The following is a 21,434-nucleotide window of genomic DNA, read 5'->3' as shown; positions in this document are numbered from 1 at the left end:
TCAGTAGCAGCCAGGCTACATGTAAATTTAATAATTAAGCGTCCGCAAGGAGCATTAGTGATGAAATCATAGGAGGCAATGTTGTGCAACCTTAGTACGGACAAGTTCGGACTATTTGGGAGTAGGATCTTACAATCTGACACAGTGTTCAGAGGCAAACTTCCGTCACAATGTCCGCAAACGTGACGTCAGATCCGCCTAGCAACAGCGATCTGAACGCTCATTGGCTGATATATATATATATATATATATATATATATATATATATATATATATATATATATATATATATATATATATAGGGAACGAGAGAAGTGTCCTTATTGGCCGAGGGAGAAAGGTGGGGTGGTATCTCTTGTCCTTCGGGAAGACAGGGTGAGTTAGTCGCGAGGAGCCACTCAAAACGCACCTCTAGTAACCGGCGCGGCTCTAAAAGAACGGTCGCGAGTACATATTTCTGCTGTTAAACAAGCTAGAGAGTGAAGTTATTATTTACCAGAGCGCCACGTGTCGTGGGCAGTGCCTCTCATTATGTGTGTAAAGGGTCGAATATAACGGCGTAGTCCAGAGCCGTGATTCTGTGACGTGTGTGACAAAGCAATTTCTGTATTAAAGCAAGTATAGTTCAAACGTTGATAATTAACAACTGGCATCCCTAAACACTCCACTTCAGCAGGATCACCACCTACATGGAACCGGGCGACTGAGCGCTACTACTGTGCTATGAGGGACTTACCGAAGCAGCAAGACACCAGGTTAGTGATACCCCCCAGAGAAGTACTTCCTTCTCGCTACAATGCCACTGAGGGTGTTATACATTGATAAGGCTTTGCTTCAAGGTGTCTCTAAATTAACTATCTGATTTTCCATCAAGAAAGAAAGAAGTGGCGTAAGTACTTCATTGTGAAATGATGCAGAGCAGTACTTGGATATTCGTACAATTTGTGCAAAATGTGAAACGATACAGAAGAAAGAGTAATTTGTACGGGAATCCGCTTCTGAAGCAACGTGGGTGGTTTGTATAACGTACTGCGTACGTGGGTGAGGTGAGGCAATGTTGACAGTGTTGTTGACGACAGACAAGCACAAAGGGTACTGATATTCTGTTGGCTGGAGAGCAGATGTCGAAAACACTAGAGACAGCAACGTGGAAACTTTTAACCAGTCCAGATCAGACCGGTACTTCATTCAACAACAAGAGAACGTGACAATTAGTCTTTGATAGCACAGTAACAGACGCTGGTTCGACCTAGATCCAAGATTTTCAATCAATAGTTTTGATGATGCAATTAAATTGATTACTTTTATGGTCACGTAATATTAATTAACCAGTCAGTAGGAACACTAAACCCCCAAAGCCAGTTTAAATACAAACGTTGCTATTTAATTTTTTATGATAATTCAATAATATTAAACTCTGTAACTACATACCCATCCGTCATCTGATGTTTAATCAGTCTAAGAAGTGTATTGTGCTTCGGTAATGCAAGAATCATTGAAAAGTTGAAAATTTATTTTGAGACGATGCGGTGATAAAGACAGTGGTTTACTTCTCGCAGTGGAGTTCAATTCTCCATTCTGCAATTCTGGTCTAGGTTTGACGCAATTTCGCTAAATTATTTCAGGTGAATGCCTGGAGGCTCATTTTGAAAAGGTCGCGGTCGATTTCTTCTACTATCTTTCAGGTTTATCCAGTGTTCGGCCAGTAATGACCTTGACTACGAGGAAACTTTAAGTTCTAACTTTCTTTCCTTTTTCTCTTATTATCATTTCTTCCTTTTGTGTGAAAACATGTTTGCAGCGTTACAGAATTACGCTTTTTTCTTTTTTTTCTTTTTTAATATGGATTCTTCTATCGTTTCGAAATTTCACACGTAATTCCCAGTCTTTTGCCGAACACTAGTTACACTTCTTGTAGGTCAGGAAATAAACTGACACATAAGCACAGGACTGCACAATTTTGGGAGAGTGCTTAGCCAAATACCGTGCCCTTTATTTTCATACATGTCGTTGTTACTCATAATACGAGGCACGTAAGACAGTCAAGGGTACGTAAGAAACAGATCAGCAATGACAGAATACGTATACTGCTCAGTTTACTATAAACGTTAATCGTAGATGATCACAGTTTCAGAGGTCTCATAACTACATCACAAGAATTAAGAAATGGGTAGGGCGTACCAATGTGCCATTCCTTGAAAGTTCTGTCAGTTTAAATTTGCGTGGCGGATCAGGAGGACTTCAACCCGGAATCTTTGTCCTTCGTGGGCAAAGTATCTGCCGCCTGTGCCATCCACGCGCGACTCAGCCGACAAAGCGTTTGTCCGTGAAAGGCAAAGGTTCCGGATTGCAGTTCTGATCCATCACTTTGTTTGAATTTGCCCGGAAGTTTCAAATCAGGACATATTTTGATTAAGAGTGGACATTCTTGATCTCTTTGATAACACTGCTGTTGTACATACACCTCTACAGAGCATCTGTGTGCCGTTAACAGTAACCTTTGCGATGAAGGACCTGATGTTGACTTCCTTTTACAAGGTTTCAACTGCTTTTCCATATATGTAAAGGCACTCTTTGGCAGCGTGGTTTACTCTTCTGTCTTCCTAGTAACATCGAAAGCACTTACATCTGGCGAAATCCTCAGACAAACGGCCTAACCTACAACGACGTAAAATATTCTTCAGGTGACATAAGCTGTAGAAGAAATCAGCTACACTACATGTGTGCACAGGATTCAGGATGAGCTAAATTTATCACATCTTGCCATACCTACTGAAAGAAAAAAGGTACTTTCAGAAAAATTCTTTCCTACGGGGTTTGGAGAAAAGTGGGGAAGCACACACACACACACACACACACACACACACACACACACACACAAAAAGAAAACAACACATCAGCATGCTAATACGGTGTAGAAAACTTGTTAGCATTAAAAACAACTTCCAGTCGTATGGGAACGGATAAGTACAGGTCCTGCATGTTTTGTAAGGGACTCTTGTACCATTCTTCCAGCTAAACAGCGGCAAGTTCAGGTAATGGTGATGGAGGCGGAAAGGGATCACGATCCCTTCTCTCGAAAGTTAATCACAAAGACTCAACAATATTGACGTCTGGTAACAGTGAAGGGCTAGGAGTGTGACATTTCGTCTTCGTGCTCATATAACCATATGTTGACGCTGCGAACTGTGTGAATCAGGGGCTTGTCGTTTTGCAGCACAGCTTCATCATTAGGGAACATTTTTTTTTAATCGTGGGATGGACCTGATCACCCAAAATTGTTAGAGTTGGCAGTAATGCGACCTTGCAGAGTAACCATGGTGCCCATGGAATACCCCGACATAGTTGACCAAATCATCACCGAACCCCCACCATTTTTCACTCTTGGGTCGCAAACTCGATCAGAAGTTGGCAACAGTGTAAAACAAGGTTCATCCGAACAAATGGCTTTCTTAGATTGCTCCATAGACCAGGTTTTATGGATTCGCCACCACATTTTCCTGTTACGGGCATTTGCATCACTGACAAACGGTTTTTGGAATTTCAACTCGCCCTGCAATTTCCAACTTACGGAACTACCTTTGTGTTGTTTCTGTGCTGACATGGTTCGCGTATTGTCGTCCTGTTACTTTTCGCCAAAATTCCCTTCAATTACCGCCTGTCACGAGCGCTCAACACACACTTCCCCCGCAGTGTGACTTGGCGAATGATGTTTCTCCGCTTGTCCTGTATAGGCCTATGGTATTACCCTTTCATACGGCGCCTCCTGACACTAAACAGTTTGGCTACTACGGACAAGAAGGCACCCACCATACGAACACCAGCAATTTGACCACGTTCGAATTCACTTATCGTCTTCGACATAACGCACTGACAGCTACACAGAACACTGCTGTGACCACGACTGACACTTTCACCGCATTGAGGACATTCGTGGGTAGATTACATTAGATTAGGATTTGTTCCATAGGTCATGAATACGACACTTCGTCATGATGTGGGGCGTGTCAGGTTAATAAAAGGTGTCTATACAAGATATTACATTAGACAAAATATTACATGACACTGAATATTTTTTTGTGGAGGCTGGGAAATTATCCACTTACTATATCCAAAAATTCATCTAATGAGTAGAAGAAGTTGCCATTAAGAAATTCTTTTAATTTCCTTTTAAACGCTATATGGCTGTCTGTCAGACTTCTGATGCTATTAGGTAAGTGACCAAAGACTTTTGTGCCCCATAATTCAGCCTCTTCTGAGCCAAAGTTGGATTTAACCTTGAGTAGTGAAGATCATCCTTTCTCCTAGTGTTGTAGCCATGTACACTGCTATTACTTTTGAATTCATTCGGATTGTTAATAACAAATTTCATAAGTGAATATATATATATATATATATATATATATATATATATATATATATATATATATATATATATATATTTTGTGAGGCTACAGTGAAGATTTCCAGCTCTTTAAATAAGTGTCTGCAGGATGATCTTGGATGAGCTCCAGCAATTATTCTGATTACACGCTTTTGTGCAATGAACACTCTTTTACTCAATGATGAGTTACCCCAGAATATGATGCCATAGGAAATCAGAGAATGAAAATAGGCGTGGTAAGCTAATTTACTCAGATGTTTATCCCCAAAATTTGCAATGACCCTAATAGTACAAGTAGCTGAACTCAAACGTTTCAGCAGATCCTCAGTGTGTTTTTTCCAGTTCAACTCCTCATGAAATTTGGAGGTTCTACGCTTATTATGTTATTTTTTTTAAATTTGCCCCAAAAGTTTCAGAACCACAGCTAGCGTAGCAGTATGCATTGACGCTTATGGAGCGGTATGATTCCTCTCTGGAATATTCTACCTTAGCTACCGATTTCTGATCGAAGTCTATATTTATTAATGGGGTCATTCCATTTACTGTGTGGAACTGTATATACTATGATTTGTCAAAGTTTAATGAGAGCCCATTTGCACAGAACCACTTAATGATTTTCTGAAAAACATCGTTTACAATTTCACCAGTTAATTCTTGTCTGTCGGGTGTGATAGCTATACTTGTATTATCGGCAAAAAGTACCAGCTTTGAATCTTCGTGAATATAGAATGGCAAGTCATTAATATATATTAAGAAGAGCAGAGGACCACAGACCGAACCTTGCGGCACCCCATTCTTGATTGTTCGCCAGTTTGAGAAATCACCAGTTTTTTGCTTATTATGTGAACTGTTTATTTCAACTTTCTGCACTCTTCCAGTTAGGTATGATTTAAACCATTTGAGCACTGTCCCATTCATACCACAGCGTAATCTGCAAGTTTGGTTAGCATCTGCAGTTTTATTGAAGCAACAGTCCCAGAGAGGAATCATACCGCTCCATAAGCGTCAACGCATATTGCTACGCTAGCTGTGGTTCTTAAACTTTTAGGGCAAATTTTTAAAAAATAACATAATAAGCGTAGAACCTCCAAATTTCATGCTGACAGATTATAAGTAAGATCTGTCCAACCAAAGTCAACACTTTTAGACCCGGCAGTTCAACAGGCAGAGAAACAACTTTTAAAAAATCAAATTTTGTATATACATGTGGCATTAATTTTTAAAACTGTCTTTAACACTTCAGGTTTCAGTGAAATTTTATCTTTTGTTCTTTTAAGTAAATTTATCCCTTTGTTTCTAAATACTTTTTCCTTATAAATTCAAAGAAAACTCCTCTTTTTTGCATGATGCACATCGAAATTTTTATTTGTATTTATGCACCCAGACGCGTTTCGCCTTTTTTACAAGGCATCTTCAGTGGGTTTCCTCAAATATTACATGATTTGTCCTTTATACACATAGGTTATGGTTCCACATCTAGGTTATAGATTTAAAAACATTTCCTTAACATTAACCCGTATGGGTCCTCTCGGCCTACAATCTCATATGCTCACCGAGCGAGGTGGCGCAGTGGTTAGCACACTGCACTCGCATTCGGGAGGACGACGGTTCAATCCCGTCTCCAACCATCCTGATTTAGGTTTTCCGTGATTTCCCTAAATCGTTTCAGGCAAATGCCGGGATGGTTCCTTTGAAAGCTTGTATTCCGTCTCTAATGACCTCGTTGACGACGGGACGTTAAACACTAACCACCACCACCATCATATGCTTGCTCATTTCCATTTTTGTACAGCAATTTTTGGGTATAATTTTCTGCATGACCATCGATAAATCGGTATAACACTTCGTACAGTGCTGAGTATAATTGTGCTTTGGTACATGCATTGTTTTGCATGTCCAACGATTTTCGATTATATCAAGTCATTGGTGAATAAAATCTTTAATTTTTGAACAACGCAATGATGATCAACTGTAATAACAAGTTTTTAAATTATACCCAAATGCAGCACTTAAAATGCAATGCATTTCTATGAAAAACAGTTTAATGTGCAAACGCCTAATTTTTCGCACATAAAACCGAAACATTGAAAGATTTTTTGCAAATGCCTCTTATAATTCCTGTAATAATATATTTTTTATTATCTGTATCACTTATTAATTTGATTCACTTTAAACTGTTTCTCTGTGTTCAATCGACATAAGAACGAATTTTATGTGCTACATTTCGATAGAATTTAAACGATCTTATCTTGATGATGGGTAAGGATAATTGGATAAAAGAATTTCATTTTGACTTCATCCATTTATCCACCTTTGTATAAAGGTTGTCACGATTTGTACAAGCTTTTAAGTGTAGAAGTGGTGCACTTCAAACACCTCCCACACAAAATCCAAACTAAACAGTAACTTCTCAAATGACTGAAACTTGTCTGATACCGTAGCTCTATACACTGGTGCGCTAAATTTGAACCATGAGTGTTGCTCCAGTCAGGATTTAATTAAGGGTGACTGTTTTCGCAAATAAAATCAAAACGAGCGTGACTGTTTTTGCACGTAAAATGCTAATGGTGCACATACAAACATTGCCATTAGCTGAGCAATAATTTTATACGTATTAAAATGTTATATTTCGAAAAATGAATAAATCGATTCGTAGAATTTTCCTTGGCGCCAGCTCCGGTTCGCGTTCAAACCTTACTTAATATACTGTAACATATCCACAGTAAGACAGATGTTCAAATGGCTATAGAAATGGCTGTTGGTCGGGGCAAAACGAAAAAATTTACCCCATGCTCCTAAATCTAATATGAACCGAAGGCCAAGACAATCCAGACCGCGATAATGTGCGCGGACTTTTCAAACTTGGCAATTACAGCACTCTTATATAGTAGCGATTTGGACTAATTCCTCACATTAGTTTATATGGTGCAAGTCCTGTAACCTATAACAACACCCACTTGGTTAGATTACTAAAACTTCATGAGTGCACTTCTCATGAACATCTCTAACATTGCAAATCATATGTTCCAAGAGCAGATGTTATGTTAGTTCTTATCTTCATTCAGCATCAGCGTCCAACAGAAAATTATGGATAAAAATTTTCACCATATTAAGATTCATCTGGGTTTTCTGAAATAAAAGACTGAAGTAATTAGTTGAGATTTAACTTTGACAATTTTGTATGGAAGATGTCTAATCACACGATTTTATTACATGCAGATTAGTTCAAAAATATACAACAAATGGCTTTTTAATCACAGAAGAGACATATTCCTAACACTCTTTTGTAAAAACTAGTTCTCTCTCTCCCTCTCTCTCTCTCTCTCTCTCTCTCTCTCTCTCTCTCTCTCTCTCTCTCTCTCTCACACACACACACACACACACACACACTGTTTTTGGAATGTTCTGGAAGATTTCCGTTCAAATTAGAGATTTGGCATATCACGTTTTACAAACAGTAAATGTCCAAGTAAGAAATATATCATTTAATGTTTACAAAAATCACAGAACATTAATAATAATTTTTTTCAATTTAGATGCAAAATAGATATTTCAAATTTCAAGATATTCCATGTCAAAAGGTGTATTTATATTTACCATTTACATAAAAGATAATTCATTCCTGAAATTAAGTGTGTTTTTGAAATATAATGATTGTTTTTAGTTTGATGAACAACAAAGTTCTGTTTATCATTATGTAAATTAAATTTGAAAAATAATCATGTCACCATGGCATTAATTGTGAATGATATGGAAAAAATAGAGGCCAGATTATATTTTGCTTATGGGTGTACTCTATTTTGCATCTAGGTTATTGTAAAGTGAAATCTGTGGGAAACTAATTTTAGTAGAACAATGTTATCATATAGGAGTATGAAAAATGATACTATGGACAAATTTGGTAATGTATAAAATTTCGTAAATGTATCCTCATATTGCATAATTATGTGAGAAACATGAATCCTACATTTTGTAGCCATAAATCAGAGATTACAGAAAAGAAGGTGGGATCACAGACTTCGGCTTACCCAGGAAATTGCAGTAAATCTTATTTTGTTATCTATTCATGACATAGCTGATTCATTACTTCTAAGGAGTAGTCCAAATACAGTTCCCAGTGACAGTTCGTTTGGCATTACTTGTTTAAATCATTCACTATCCTTTAATGCGTATTATCTTAGGGAAAGTTAGTTGACATTTCTGTTTGTTCAGCATTGCTGTTCTCTAAATAATTCTTACAGTGTGTGACTATAAATGTCAGACGATTATTCCACAATATGGCTTTTTCACAAAATGGCTGTTTTCACAAAATAGACCTTTTTCAAGTTTGTCTACAAGCACTTCGGTCTTAGATCTTAGAATAGGATATAATTTTACATGGTTCATACAGCCATTCACTAATAAAAACACATACATAAAACTTGTCCTACATACAGGTAACAGGCTGAACAAATTCATTGTTAACAAAACAAGATGACCCTGTGGCTCCACACTACACATCCCACATACAATCTTATTGTTTTCCCTCACTTTCTGTCATTGGTCTCACATTTTCACCAGATTTTTCTCTTGCTCGAAGTGTTACTAAAGATTACTCTTTAGATAACTTCAGCAATAAACCTAGTTTCCCCACAGTGACCAAACGTCTTATGGATGTAATCATGAGCAAATCTTCATGTTGTTCTGGGAAAAAGATGTTACACTGATATTCCGTCTTCTTTCTCCACCTAAACAATATGCCTTTCTGGAACTGATAATTATCCAATGTCTTCGAATTTTCTGGGTCGCTTACAAAACTTTTGACAAATTCAAGATTGCCAAATTGTTTTTTGTCCAGTTTTTATACCTCACTTTTTTTTTCAGTCCCTCTTTATATGATATAATCACTGTAACAAAAATATGCACCATTTCGTTTCACATAAATGGATTTTTGTATTTCCCATTATTCTCTATACTTTCAGATAAAACATCAGCTTACTACATACTTAGCCTCGTGCCTATATTTTATGTCAATATCATATTGCTGTAAATACAAAACTCATCTCGTTAACCTAGGGCGTCTCACTTACATGTTTGTAGGAAAGACAAAATGTTCTACGATCATTATAAACAGTCACATTGTGCCCACATTGCTTTAAATTCGATAATGTCACCGACTTGGCTAATGTCAATAAAGGAGTCCGACAATGATAAGTCATGTCACACATACATCACGAAGTCACGGAGCTTCCATATGCTACCAGACATTATGTCAGTGGCTGTAACTGAAAAAAAATTAGCAGCGATGATGATTTCTTTAGATGACGGATAACTCAGCTTATGTCTCTGTTGCCTTTTAGCACCAATTCCCTGTGTCCACGCAGTTCTTACTGGCTGGCCACTGTAACTGCTACCACATTTATAAGGTATGTTATAAGTTCCAGGAAAACCGAGACCAACGCAGTCTTTTACTGGACTTAGCATCACACGTCTACCCTGGACTCCACCTAGTTTATTTGTTGTAGCTCTGAAGAAAGGAGGAATGCTATGGACTTATCGTCTTGTCATGATTATCTGTATTTTTGTTTCTTAGAGATTTAATAGCCGTTTCTTAGATATCTGCTCTCTGAAACCAGGTGTTCATTGGCACAGGTAGTTCATATGTCAGATTACTTTAAATGCCAACAGTAAATCCCATAAGAAAGTAAATACAGCCCACTAAAGCATTCCATATTGACGCGAGAGTAATTTGAAAAGTTCGCGTAATAACCAGTAGATATCAGCACTAGTTTAACAAGATTCTCGCGTAATAATAGGGCATCCTTTATGAGCAAAGACATGACGCGTAAGTACTCTGGATAGAGATATGTGGTGGGGTCGACCCTCTGCTGTTGTTCCGTGTAGTCATTAGCGAAGACGCGGGAAACCGAGATTCGAGCAGTGCTTAACTATTTCGCGAAGAAAGATATGAATGGAAAGGTCAGCTGTTGGCTAGTAGACAAACGAGTTTAAATTTGCTCGGGACATCTTAAATGATGATCCGCGTAGTGGTTAGCTAAGATGTGACACCATCCCGGAAATTGCTGCAAAAGTTCATGAAATGGTCACGGTGATCGCCGACTGAAAGTGCATGAAATTGCTGAAGCTGTAGGGATGTCATGTGAAAAGGCACATTACATTTTAACCCTCAAGCGGTAACGCAGCGCACTTTGTACACATGAAAAGAATAGGTTTCCTTATATTACCAAGGTTAGACATGTACGATAAAATCACAGTTTAATTTTAGTTTATTTCAACAAGGAGAAAATAAACTTACATAATATGAGCTAAACTACTGTTTTGTTAAACAATAATGAAACAAATTTTAACTCTCTGTTGCCAAGGACAGTTGTTAAAGATACAGTAATGACGCATTCGATGCATTAGGCAGTGCAGTTGCATCAGATCTCGGTCAGATGCTTGTTCGATCATTAATTATCTCGTAGACAACTGCCTCAATTTCGGATTATGTCGCTAGTTCGTAACAGGGATCATTTTTTGAACTGATCGTAAATTTTTTCTCGCCAAGCTCGCTTTGTATTTTATATTACTGCTGCTCCTTTGGACGTACGACAATGCAGTTTATCGCTGTGTTATGTGAAGCAGTACTGAAGGAATAGGTATAGGTTTGCAGTTGTGAAACAAAAATGGAATCGCACAAAATAATTTTATTGGTTGGCGCATTTTATACATAGGTGCGCCCTCTCGAGGATTAACAGTGGTACTGGTACTGTATGTGAAATTTATCTGCTAGATGGATACCACTACTATTGACGCAGGATCACAAACGCAGGAGAATGGAAAAATATGAACAATATTTGACTCATTTTCAGAACAACCAAAAAGGTTTCTTAGTGCCGGTTTGTGATCACAGATGGATCTTGGGTCCGCTACTATACCCTAGAGGTGAAACAACAGAATAGCAGTGAAAATGTGTTGATTAATCACTACCATAGAAAGCAAGGGCAGTACGGTGTGTCGGAAAGATCATGGCTTCAGTTTTCTGAGATGCAAAAGGGATTCTGCTGAAGATTATCTTTCCACTGTCAAACGATTGATGAACAACACCTCGCTAATCTTCTGGCCCAACAACAACAAAAAATACGCGAAAGAAGGCCATGTGTGGCAAGGAAGAAAGTCATCTTTCAGCAAACAATGCGCGTCCACTCACAAGTGAGAATAGCTGCCGAACCCGCATTATTTATCCGATCAGGTTCCACCAAACACCCATCTCTTCCTCAAGTTAAAAATTGTCCTTGGTGGATGGAGATTCTCTTCAGACAAAGAACTAACAACTGAAGCTGACCGTAGTTTTCCACGCCTGGAGGTATTTATTTTCGACATGGCATGAAGGCAGTGGAACAGTGCATTAGTGTACAGGAAGACTACATTGAAAAAAAATAATACTAAAAAATTCGCTGAAGTAAGTCTGATGCGCCCTGCTAAACTCTCAGAACAGGACAGGTAGTATAAATAGTGGAAAGGGGCCAAAATAAGCGGCTGTCAGTTACACTTGAACATTGAACTTTATTTATTTGACCAAACATTACAAGAGTCAAGAAAATTAAAAACAGCAACACAGCATTAATTTTTGGGACTAAATAACTGGCTTTATACGCCATACAGTCTCATGACTTAAGGGAAGATCACATTAATTTAAAATCGACCGAAAGCCAGTAACTTAAAGCTCAAACCAAAATCAGAAATTTAAAAGGCAGAAGGCCTTATCTTAAATCAGTTCTTTCAATTAGGCTGAAGGCCCAAACAGTTTCACACCTTAAGAGCCAAACAACTTTAATTTAAAAAAAATCGTCTGAAAGCCCATCTCTTAAGACTCAAACCAAAATTAAATTTTTAAAAGGCAAAAGGCCTTATCTTAAAACAGTTCTTTATTAGGCAGAAGCCCAAACAATCTGCCACCTTAAGAGCAAAACAACTCTAATTTAAAAATTGGTTGAAGTTCCATCACTTAAGACACAAACCGAAATAAATTTTTAAAAGGCCAAAGGCCTTACCTTAAAACAGTTCTATAACTAGGCTGGAGGCCCAAACAATCTCATGCCTTAAGGGATAGAAGCCATGCAAATACCAACAGCGAGAACAAATAAGAAATGACAATACATCCAATGGCGCTCAAAAGTTTCTGAGGGTCGGCCTGGAATTGAAACACTAACGGTCACTTAGGTGAGACAGGCAGTCAGCCCAACCATTCTCGATCCGACGACCACCCAACCGAAAGACAGTCAACGGACCCACGGACAAGATACAGGGTGTTTCATAAATGACCGGTATATTTGAAACGGCAATAAAAACTAAACGAGCAGCGATAGAAATACACCTTTTGTTGCAATATGCTTGGGACAACAGTACATTTTCAGGCGGACAAACTTTCGAAATTACAGTAGTTACAATTTTCAACAACAGATGGCGCTGCAAGTGATGTGAAAGATATAGAAGACAACGCAGTCTGTGGGTGCGCCATTCTGTACGTCGTCTTTCTGCTGTAAGCGTGTGCTGTTCACAACGTGCAAGTGTGCTGTGGACAACATGGTTTATTCCTTAGAACAGAAGATTTTTCTGGTGTTGGAATTCCACCGCCTAGAACACAGTGTTGTTGCAACAAGACGAAGTTTTCAACGGAGCTTTAATGTAACCAAAGGACCGAAAAGCGATACATCTACATCTACATCTACATCCATACTCCGCAAGCCACCTGACGGTGTGTGGGGGAGGGTTCCCTGAGTACAATAAAGGATCTGTTTGAAAAATTTCAACGGACTGGGAACGTGACGGATGAACGTGCTGGAAAGGGAGGGCGACCGCATACGGCAACCACAGAGGGCAATGTGCAGCTAGTGCAGCAGGTGATTCAACAGCGGCCTCGGGTTTCCGTTCGCCGTGTTGCAGCTGCGGTCCAAATGACGCCACTGTCCACGTATCGTCTCATGCGCCAGAGTTTACACCTCTATCCATACAAAATTCAAACGCGGCAACCCCTCAGCGCCGCTACCATTGCTGCACGAGAGACATTCGCTACCGATATAGTGCACAGGATTGATGACGGCGATATGCATGTGGGCAGCATTTTGTTTACTGACGAAGTTTATTTTTACCTGGACGGCTTCGTCAATAAACAGAACTGGCGCATATGGGGAACTGAAAAGCCCCATGTTGCAGTCCCATCGTCCCTGCATCCTCAAAAAGTACTGGTCTGGGCCGCCATTTCTTCCAAACGAATCATTGGCTCATTTTTCAGATCCGAAACGATTACTGCATCACGCTATCTGGACATTCTTCGTGAATTTATGGCGGTACAAACTGCCTTAGATGACACTGCGAACACCTCGTGGTTTATGCAAGATGGTGCCCGGCCACATCGCACGGCCGACGTCTTTAATTTCCTGAATGAAAATTTCGATGATCGTGTGATTGATTTGGGCTATCCGAAACATACAGGAGGCGTCGTGGATTGGACTCCCTATTCTCCAGACATGAATCCCTGTGACTTCTTTCTGTGGGGACACTTGAAAGACCAGGTGTACCGCCAGAATCCAGAAACAATTGAACAGCTGAAGCAGTACATCTCATCTGCATGTGAAGCCATTCCGCCAGACACGTTGTCAAAGGTTTCGGGTAATTTCATTCAGAGACTACGCCATATTATTGCTACGCATGGTGGATATGTGGAAAATATCGTACTATAGAGTTTCCAAGACCGCAGCGCCATCTGTTGTTGACAATTGTAACTACTGTAATTTCGAAAGTTTGTCTGCCAGAAAATGTACTGTTGTCCCAAGTATATTGCAACAAACGGTGTATTTCTATCGCTGCTCGTTTAGTTTGTATTGCCGTTTCAAATATACTGGTCATTTTTGAACATCCTGTAACTTCCGCTCTACCCGACCAGCACATAATAGGGAGTTCAATGCAACAACGTAGAAAGTATTGGCGCCCACAACCAATTATACATTGAGCTGTCAAACTACACACCGTGCTGGAGAGCGACAACACGATGAGGAAGATACACTGCCTGAATTTACGCCAACGGCCATGGCAGGTAACCGGAACGTTAACGGCCGCAAAGCAGAAGATTCTGCTGGTGCACTTCAGTTCAAAATAACCGAGTACAGTTAAACTCCACCGGAGGGTGGCTAAAATTTGCCAACTTGGAAACACACATTGGTGCTCGCGGGAATGTCCCGACAGCCGACAACAAAATCCAAACGACATGATGTGAACAGTCTTGACTTGCTGGTAGATTAAGCTAAAACTCAACTTCCGTGTGCAGGACCAGTGAGCCACGGACCTCGTAGCAATGGGAACAGCACCACAGACTCCGACCGCGTGTGGACGCCGCCAGTGGCCCTGGCCAGACAATGCATCGCAAAGATTTCCTCGCTGCTCCACGCCAACCGACCAACTGGTCGCACACGGCACAGTCGGAAACTATAAGCGCCAGGCCAAAGATAGTACGAGGTGCGAATACACAAAGCTGCTGCCACTCGCGGAGATAGAGAATAACAGCAAAATCGCGATAACCGCGGGAGACGAAACACAGAATAGCAACCAAGGCTTAATCCAACACATAATTTGAGCCAGCCATGGCTCAAAGTCGTTTTTATTTATTCCAATGCCAGAACTTTCAAACTACCCTCGTACGTATGTGAACTTAATATAAATGACTTGACAGTAATAGTCATAGGTAAACATATACCCAATAAATCGTATGTGAAATATTAATGTATGCCGGTCGCGGTGGCCGTGCGGTTCTAGGCACTTCAGTCCGGAACCGCGGGACTGCTATGGTCGCAGGTCCGAATCCTGCCTCGGGCATGGATGTCTGTGATGTCCTTAGGTTAGTTAGGTTTAAGTAGTTCTAAGTTCTAGGGGACTGATGGCCTAAGATGTTAAGTTCCATAGTGCTCAGAGCCATTTGAACCATTTTTTTTTATAAATGTGTAATAAACAGGGTGCTTCAAAAAAAATGTATACACACTTTGAAGCGTCATAGAAAATTTATTTCCTGTTCTACAGTGTTATATTTCCGGAAATGGAGAGCTTAAAGTCCAATTGGAAAAATAAATGTACTTTGCAAATGTGATTAATGTTCAAACTAGTGGCCTTCAGCATCAATACATTTCTGAGTACGAGTCACCACTGATTCCGTACATCGTACCAAAGTGTCCAATGAGATTTCTGCGCACACCACCTGAATCTCATTCCAAAGTGTGTCCAGATTACGTGGTTTACGTTTGTACATCTCATCTTTTACTGTGTCCCATAAGAAGAAATCGAGCGGCGTGAGGTCTGGAGAGGGTGCAGGAAACTCGATCGGTCCCCTACGTCCTATCCACTGGCCTGGCACATTGTGATACAGGTATGCTCGTACGTCTCTATGATACTGCGGCGGGGCTCCATCTTGTTGGAAATAAAACTCATAATTACAGTATAATGCACGAATATGGAGTCAGCAAGCATTGTTAGGTACGTTTCTTCCGTAATAGTACCTTAAAGCGGAAAGGCCCAATGAGGCCCCTTGCAGACAAACCATAGCACACATTTACACCAGGCAAATTCACAGCCTTTTTAACTGTAATGTGAGGATTACCTACAGCCCAGTACACATAATTGTGTCTATTGGCAGTTACATTGAGTTTGAATTGGGCTTCATCCAACCATATTATGCTACCCATAAATCCCGGTTCACGTCTCACCATCTCCTGAACCATTCACAAAATTCTAAGGTTTGATCTGGATCGTCGTCACTTAGCAGTTGCACCAGCCTTGGCATGTACACACGAAACTTGCCTTTCTTCAGAATGCGTAGCACACTACTAGCACTTACATTACTCTCACGTGCCGCCTGCCTTGAAGATTTTTGAGGCGAACGCTGAAGCAGTTCCAAGACTGCAGTTGTGGAATCATCACTTGTAGCTGTACGAGGTCGCCCTGATCGACATTTATGCACAGCACACACTGTTCTATGAATTTCGACTTTGTCTCGTAGACGTGTAGTTGTTAACCGTGAAGGTGGTTCTGTACCATACTCACTTCTCTACTATCTTCGAACCGAAACTACATTCTCAAACTTCCAGTACCACTTAATTATCTGCTTCAGCGCTTCAAAGCTCATACGCACGTCCGCCATGTTGCAGTTACTTCCTTGCCACTGCTACCACCTGTTGAAGAAACGTAACATTACTTTCTCACAGATATTTAACCTTGTAGAACTGGAAATAAATTGTCTATGACAGTTCAAAGTGTGTATACATATTTTTGACACACCCTGTAATTCACTAGAATGTTGTATCATGTTGTTTACTGAAGAATTACCGTGAGGGACTTGTCGGCTTCGTTTTATCCTGAATCGACAGTTCGTAAGATGTCATGAATTAATTGTTTTTCGTGAGTCCGTTCTGATTCTGGAGAAGGTTGAGAAACGACTGCCGTAAGTTGTAGCAATGTCCCCAGCGCCTTAGGTCCCCCCTGTGTGGTCAGTGTGAGACGTGTTGTTGCAGAGTACCAGAAGCCCGAGCCGCCGGCTGGCTCGGGCGCGCACCGCTACCTGCTGCTGGCTTACGGGCAGCCCGCGGGCCGCGCGCTGCTGCGGGCGCCCGCTCTGCGCCCGCAGTTCCGCCTGGTAGACTTCCTGCGCGACGCCGGCCCCTACTGTCTGCAGGGACCGCTGGCCGGCGCGCAGTTCCGAGCCGGCTACTGACCGCGCCTCCCAGGGACGGCGACAGGCGTCCAGTGTCGGACGAGAAACGACCATCTGCTTTTGTGTCTCTGACGTGAAGCTGTACGTTAGGGAAGAAGAAGAAATCGAGAAGGAGAAGATAGTTGATTGTACCACTTAATTAAAGCAAAGAAACATACATATTAATTGGCTGAAATAAATTTCTTTTCATAACATGGGTTTGCTAACTTCACTTTATTGTATTGTTTACTTTTCTGTTTGTTAACTTCATTTCATTGTGTTATTCACTTTTCTGTTTATTTGAGAACTCTGCTGAAATTAAAGCAAAGATATGTATTAATTGGCTGAAAGAAATTTCTATTCATAACCTGGGTTTGCTAACTTCACTTTATTGTATTGTTTACTTTTCTGTTTGTTAACTTCATTTCATTGTGTTATTTACTTTTCTGTTTATTTGAGAACTCTGCTAAAATTAAAGCAACGATATGTATTAATTGGCTGAAAGAAATTTCTATTCATAACCTGTTTTTTTTTTAACTTAACTTTATTGTATTATTTACTTTTCTGTTTGTTAACTTCACTGTATTGTGTTATTTACTCTTCTGTTTATTTGAGAACTCTGCTGAAGTGTGTTGTTCCTAGTGTAGGTACAGTGGCGCAACTTTAAATGAACACTTGCTAACAGAGCCACCTGGAAAATTCCTGCTGTAATAATAACCAACAGTACAAAGGTCAAGCAGATGTCCTTTTTTACTTCACACTAACTATTGGTTTTAGATTAACCACATAATTCTCTATGTAGCATGTACTGTACATCATGTACTTTCTGTGCATCATTTGTTTTCTTTCCTGTAAGGTCTCATGTGGTTCGAGCATCTAACAGTAGGAAGTTATTTATTGCAGAGTCAGCATGGCTTCGTGAAACAAACGTAATCTCTGCTTGTATTAAGTAATTTTGAACTAGGATGATATTGCAATATACTTAATATGCGTATGGTACATACTCTACCTTATGGTACATACGCTAGCGAAAAAGTGCCTGTCTGCTTCGTCACTAAATCACTGGGATACATTTTTTTCTGTATAAGACTTGGTCTATGTTCTACAGCAACGTGTAGTTTCATAATCACAAGAGAGAATGCAAGGGGGAGAAGGAGAAAAGAAAGTGAAGAACAAAAGATATGATGCCGAAGGTGAAGCTCTTCCAATGAGAAAACAGCCTGGATGTTTCAGGCCATGCATCTGCATCAGATATCCAGAAAAGACATTGTGGGTTGCTTGATGTAAGCGGTTCACATTTTTGCAGAACACTAATCGCAAAATAGATCACTGTTTCACAAAAAAGATTTTTCTTTGTAATTGCGTAAAAAAGTATCAGGTGAAGAATTTTCTGTTTCTCTTTTGAGATATAGTACAAAAAGAACACTCTGGGTACTTACATAAATCAGTCAAACAAATCCCTGGTTACTATATAGAATGGGTCCGTTCGTAATGTTAATTCTCACTGTTAATATAACATCAACGAGCGCACTGTTTTGCATATTTTTATCACTGACGATGAAATTTTGTACTATTTGACAAGAGTGACGAATTCATGGATTTTGTTATTTGACAGCCTTGATTTTATCTCGTAGTACAGTGGTGTAAATTTACGATGTTGTAAATTTTCTTATGTACCTGCTGATCGTCTGTAAACAGAAACTGGTTGCTCAACACAGCAGTTTTATCACAGCTTTTGGCGGTATATCATTACGTTCTTCAAATATATACAAGATATGGAATACTACCTTTTTAAAATATATCCAGAGAGCATGATACTATTAGGATAAAAATGAGTCCTGACGTAGCGCGTGCTCTAGTATTTTAGTGAATCATATTTTTTTGAAACTTTGATTTATTTTGTCCAGGAAAACGGACTGATCACTTTTACGAACTTCCTAGACAGAACATCTGATCTCTGGAGTGAGGAAGTTAAGTAATCGGATGGAGGTATGCTGATAGCAATTTTTTGCTCCGTCAAAGTCTGAATGAAGTAGAATGCAGAGCACTCTCTGCCACACACTGTACAATGGCTTCCACTGTTTCTTATACAGGATGCAAAGTGTTTGAGACACAGAATTCTATTGGTCACTGTGGACGGTGTAGTGAACAAGATTAACATTTGCAGGCTAATAATAATAGTTATTACAGGTCTTATGCTTTTAGGTTCGTTAGTACATCCGAGTACATCAGGAAAGAGATGGACATTAAGATATACTTTCCCCTGTGTAACAGGTCAGTTGTTCACATGTGGATGTATGGACGCAATACGGTTAGTCTATATTGACAGTTGCAGTCTGTGTAGTGGTGCAGTTATGATTGCGCACAAAAAATGGGATATTAAATTATGTGTCGCGTTTGTGCGAAGACTATTCGATGTGGAAGAAAAGAAAAAAAGAACCAACACACTGATATGTGTATGTATTAAGGTACTATATATAAAAATATCTGCACTTGTAACTGTTACACCCCGCATTTAAAAACAGACAAGTGTTAAATACGAATCATCAGAGGAGAAGATGATGACTGATAACTTCAGAAGTCAAAGAAAATGCCAATGGAAGAAAGTAAGTAAAATCAAGATTAATTAAATGAGATGCTTCTTGCATAAGTATACTGATTACGTTTTTATTACAGCAAATACGACATCGAAAGGTGTACATTTTCTAGTGTTTAATTTTGTGGACTGAAACTAGAGTAAAGTGAACCGCTATTCTTTATAGCTCGTGTATCTGTGTTGTAATACTGAATTGACGTAGTTACATTAGTGCTATATCTGATCAAATGAGTCGCAGAAACTGAAACTCTATAACTGTGTTTTTAAATAACTAGAAAAACAAAACTGTAAACTAAATAATATATCCCATGAGACAATGTATTATGCAGGAGGGAGCACTGCTACAACGTGTGACATAACAAAACGTGACTTGTAATTCCAACACACAAGCTAATGGAATAAAAACGCTTTATAAAATTACTAATCAAATTTTAAAAGAATGAATCACCAAAATGTGTCTATAAAAGTGCTCTGTGCATTTATGTTCACAGTCTGACTAAACAGATTCCAACTTATGAATACTGCACACGCAAATGTAACACGGCACTGTGACATAAATCTGTTTGTATATGAAACGAAAAATGTACTGATTTTTATCTAAACTGAACTTGATAATAGTTCTGAAAAACAGTGATTAACATTGAACCATCTCATTGTATCGTAACTGTAATGTAACTGGCCCTAACAATTTTTCTCTGGCTTACCTGTGGCAATGGTAACTTGGTAGTGCTTGAAGTTATGAACATAAAATAAACAGCACAGCAGCAGGCTAGCTAAAAGGAAAGAAAAATTTTGGAATCCAAGGACGTGCAACTGTTCAAACAGATCATAGTTTGCTTTTGATTTGTGCATCTGTGTTCCCCTACATGTAATGTGTCAACACACATAATCAGTAACTATAATTCTTTCACGAGGAGACTGTGCTGTAATTTGAAGTTTCTAAATGATAAGAATTATTGTGAACAATGAGTTTATCCTCCGGCAATTACAATCATCTTTGCAAAAATGACCTTTTATACCAGATATTACTCTGCCTAATACTAAGATGGTAAATGAATGATAAAAGTAACTTCTGAGTGCACGCCATGTGACTTGTTAACTTTACTTATTAAAATCTGAACAATGCACTAACTAACTCAAACTAATAAAGAAAACTTCCATCAGAACTTTCCATTATTCAGTCTTGAATCATGCACAAGCAAGATATGCAGCAAAACTTTACCTCAAAAAATTTTTACTTGTCCAATTAACCGTTACCAAATTATAATTGACAATTCATCTTTCTCTATATCTTTATCTCTGTGCTGTGCAACCTATTTTCATCCGCTCAGTAGCTTAGTCAATACCAGACTTTCTCACTAGCTTAACTTAGAACGCCTACTACAACATTAATACTATTGGCAATCACAGATTATAATGCTTGTACTCAGAACCTCTGTGGCATAACATATCGACTATTGAAAACTACTGTCCAAAAAATGACAAATACAAAATATGACATATCCAATGGAAATATGAAGCTCATATCACTTTCCTTGAATGCGAAAAATTAACTAGAAACCTTAGCATTACCCAACCCCCTTTTACCGATTAGAATTTGACAGGATTTTACAAATAGGAGGGAACAGACAAGAAGCCCTAATACAGGCAATCATAAACAAGAGACAAGAGAAAAAAGTACTTCGAAATTTTGAACAAAAGTATCAATAGAAGGACTCTGACAAGTAAGAAAACCTATT

At 39.2% G+C, this 21,434-nt stretch overlaps 1 protein-coding gene across 1 annotated transcript in view; it reads left to right on the top strand.

Annotated features, from left to right (window-relative positions):
• LOC126285346 (protein D2-like) overlaps positions 1-17,120 on the top strand; it is an 81,562-nt gene extending 64,442 nt beyond the window's left edge. The window contains exon 4 of the mRNA XM_049984699.1: positions 16,921-17,120. Coding sequence (XP_049840656.1) covers positions 16,921-17,120 — 200 coding nt within the window. The remainder of the gene's footprint in view (positions 1-16,920) is intronic.
• Positions 17,121-21,434: the final 4,314 nt, after the last annotated feature.

This window comes from Schistocerca gregaria, chromosome 1 (genome assembly GCF_023897955.1).
Source record: "Schistocerca gregaria isolate iqSchGreg1 chromosome 1, iqSchGreg1.2, whole genome shotgun sequence".
Classification (NCBI taxonomy): Eukaryota; Metazoa; Arthropoda; class Insecta; order Orthoptera; family Acrididae; genus Schistocerca; species Schistocerca gregaria.
Note: the sequence above shows the minus strand (reverse complement) of the source record. Positions and strands in the feature narration are given on the sequence as shown.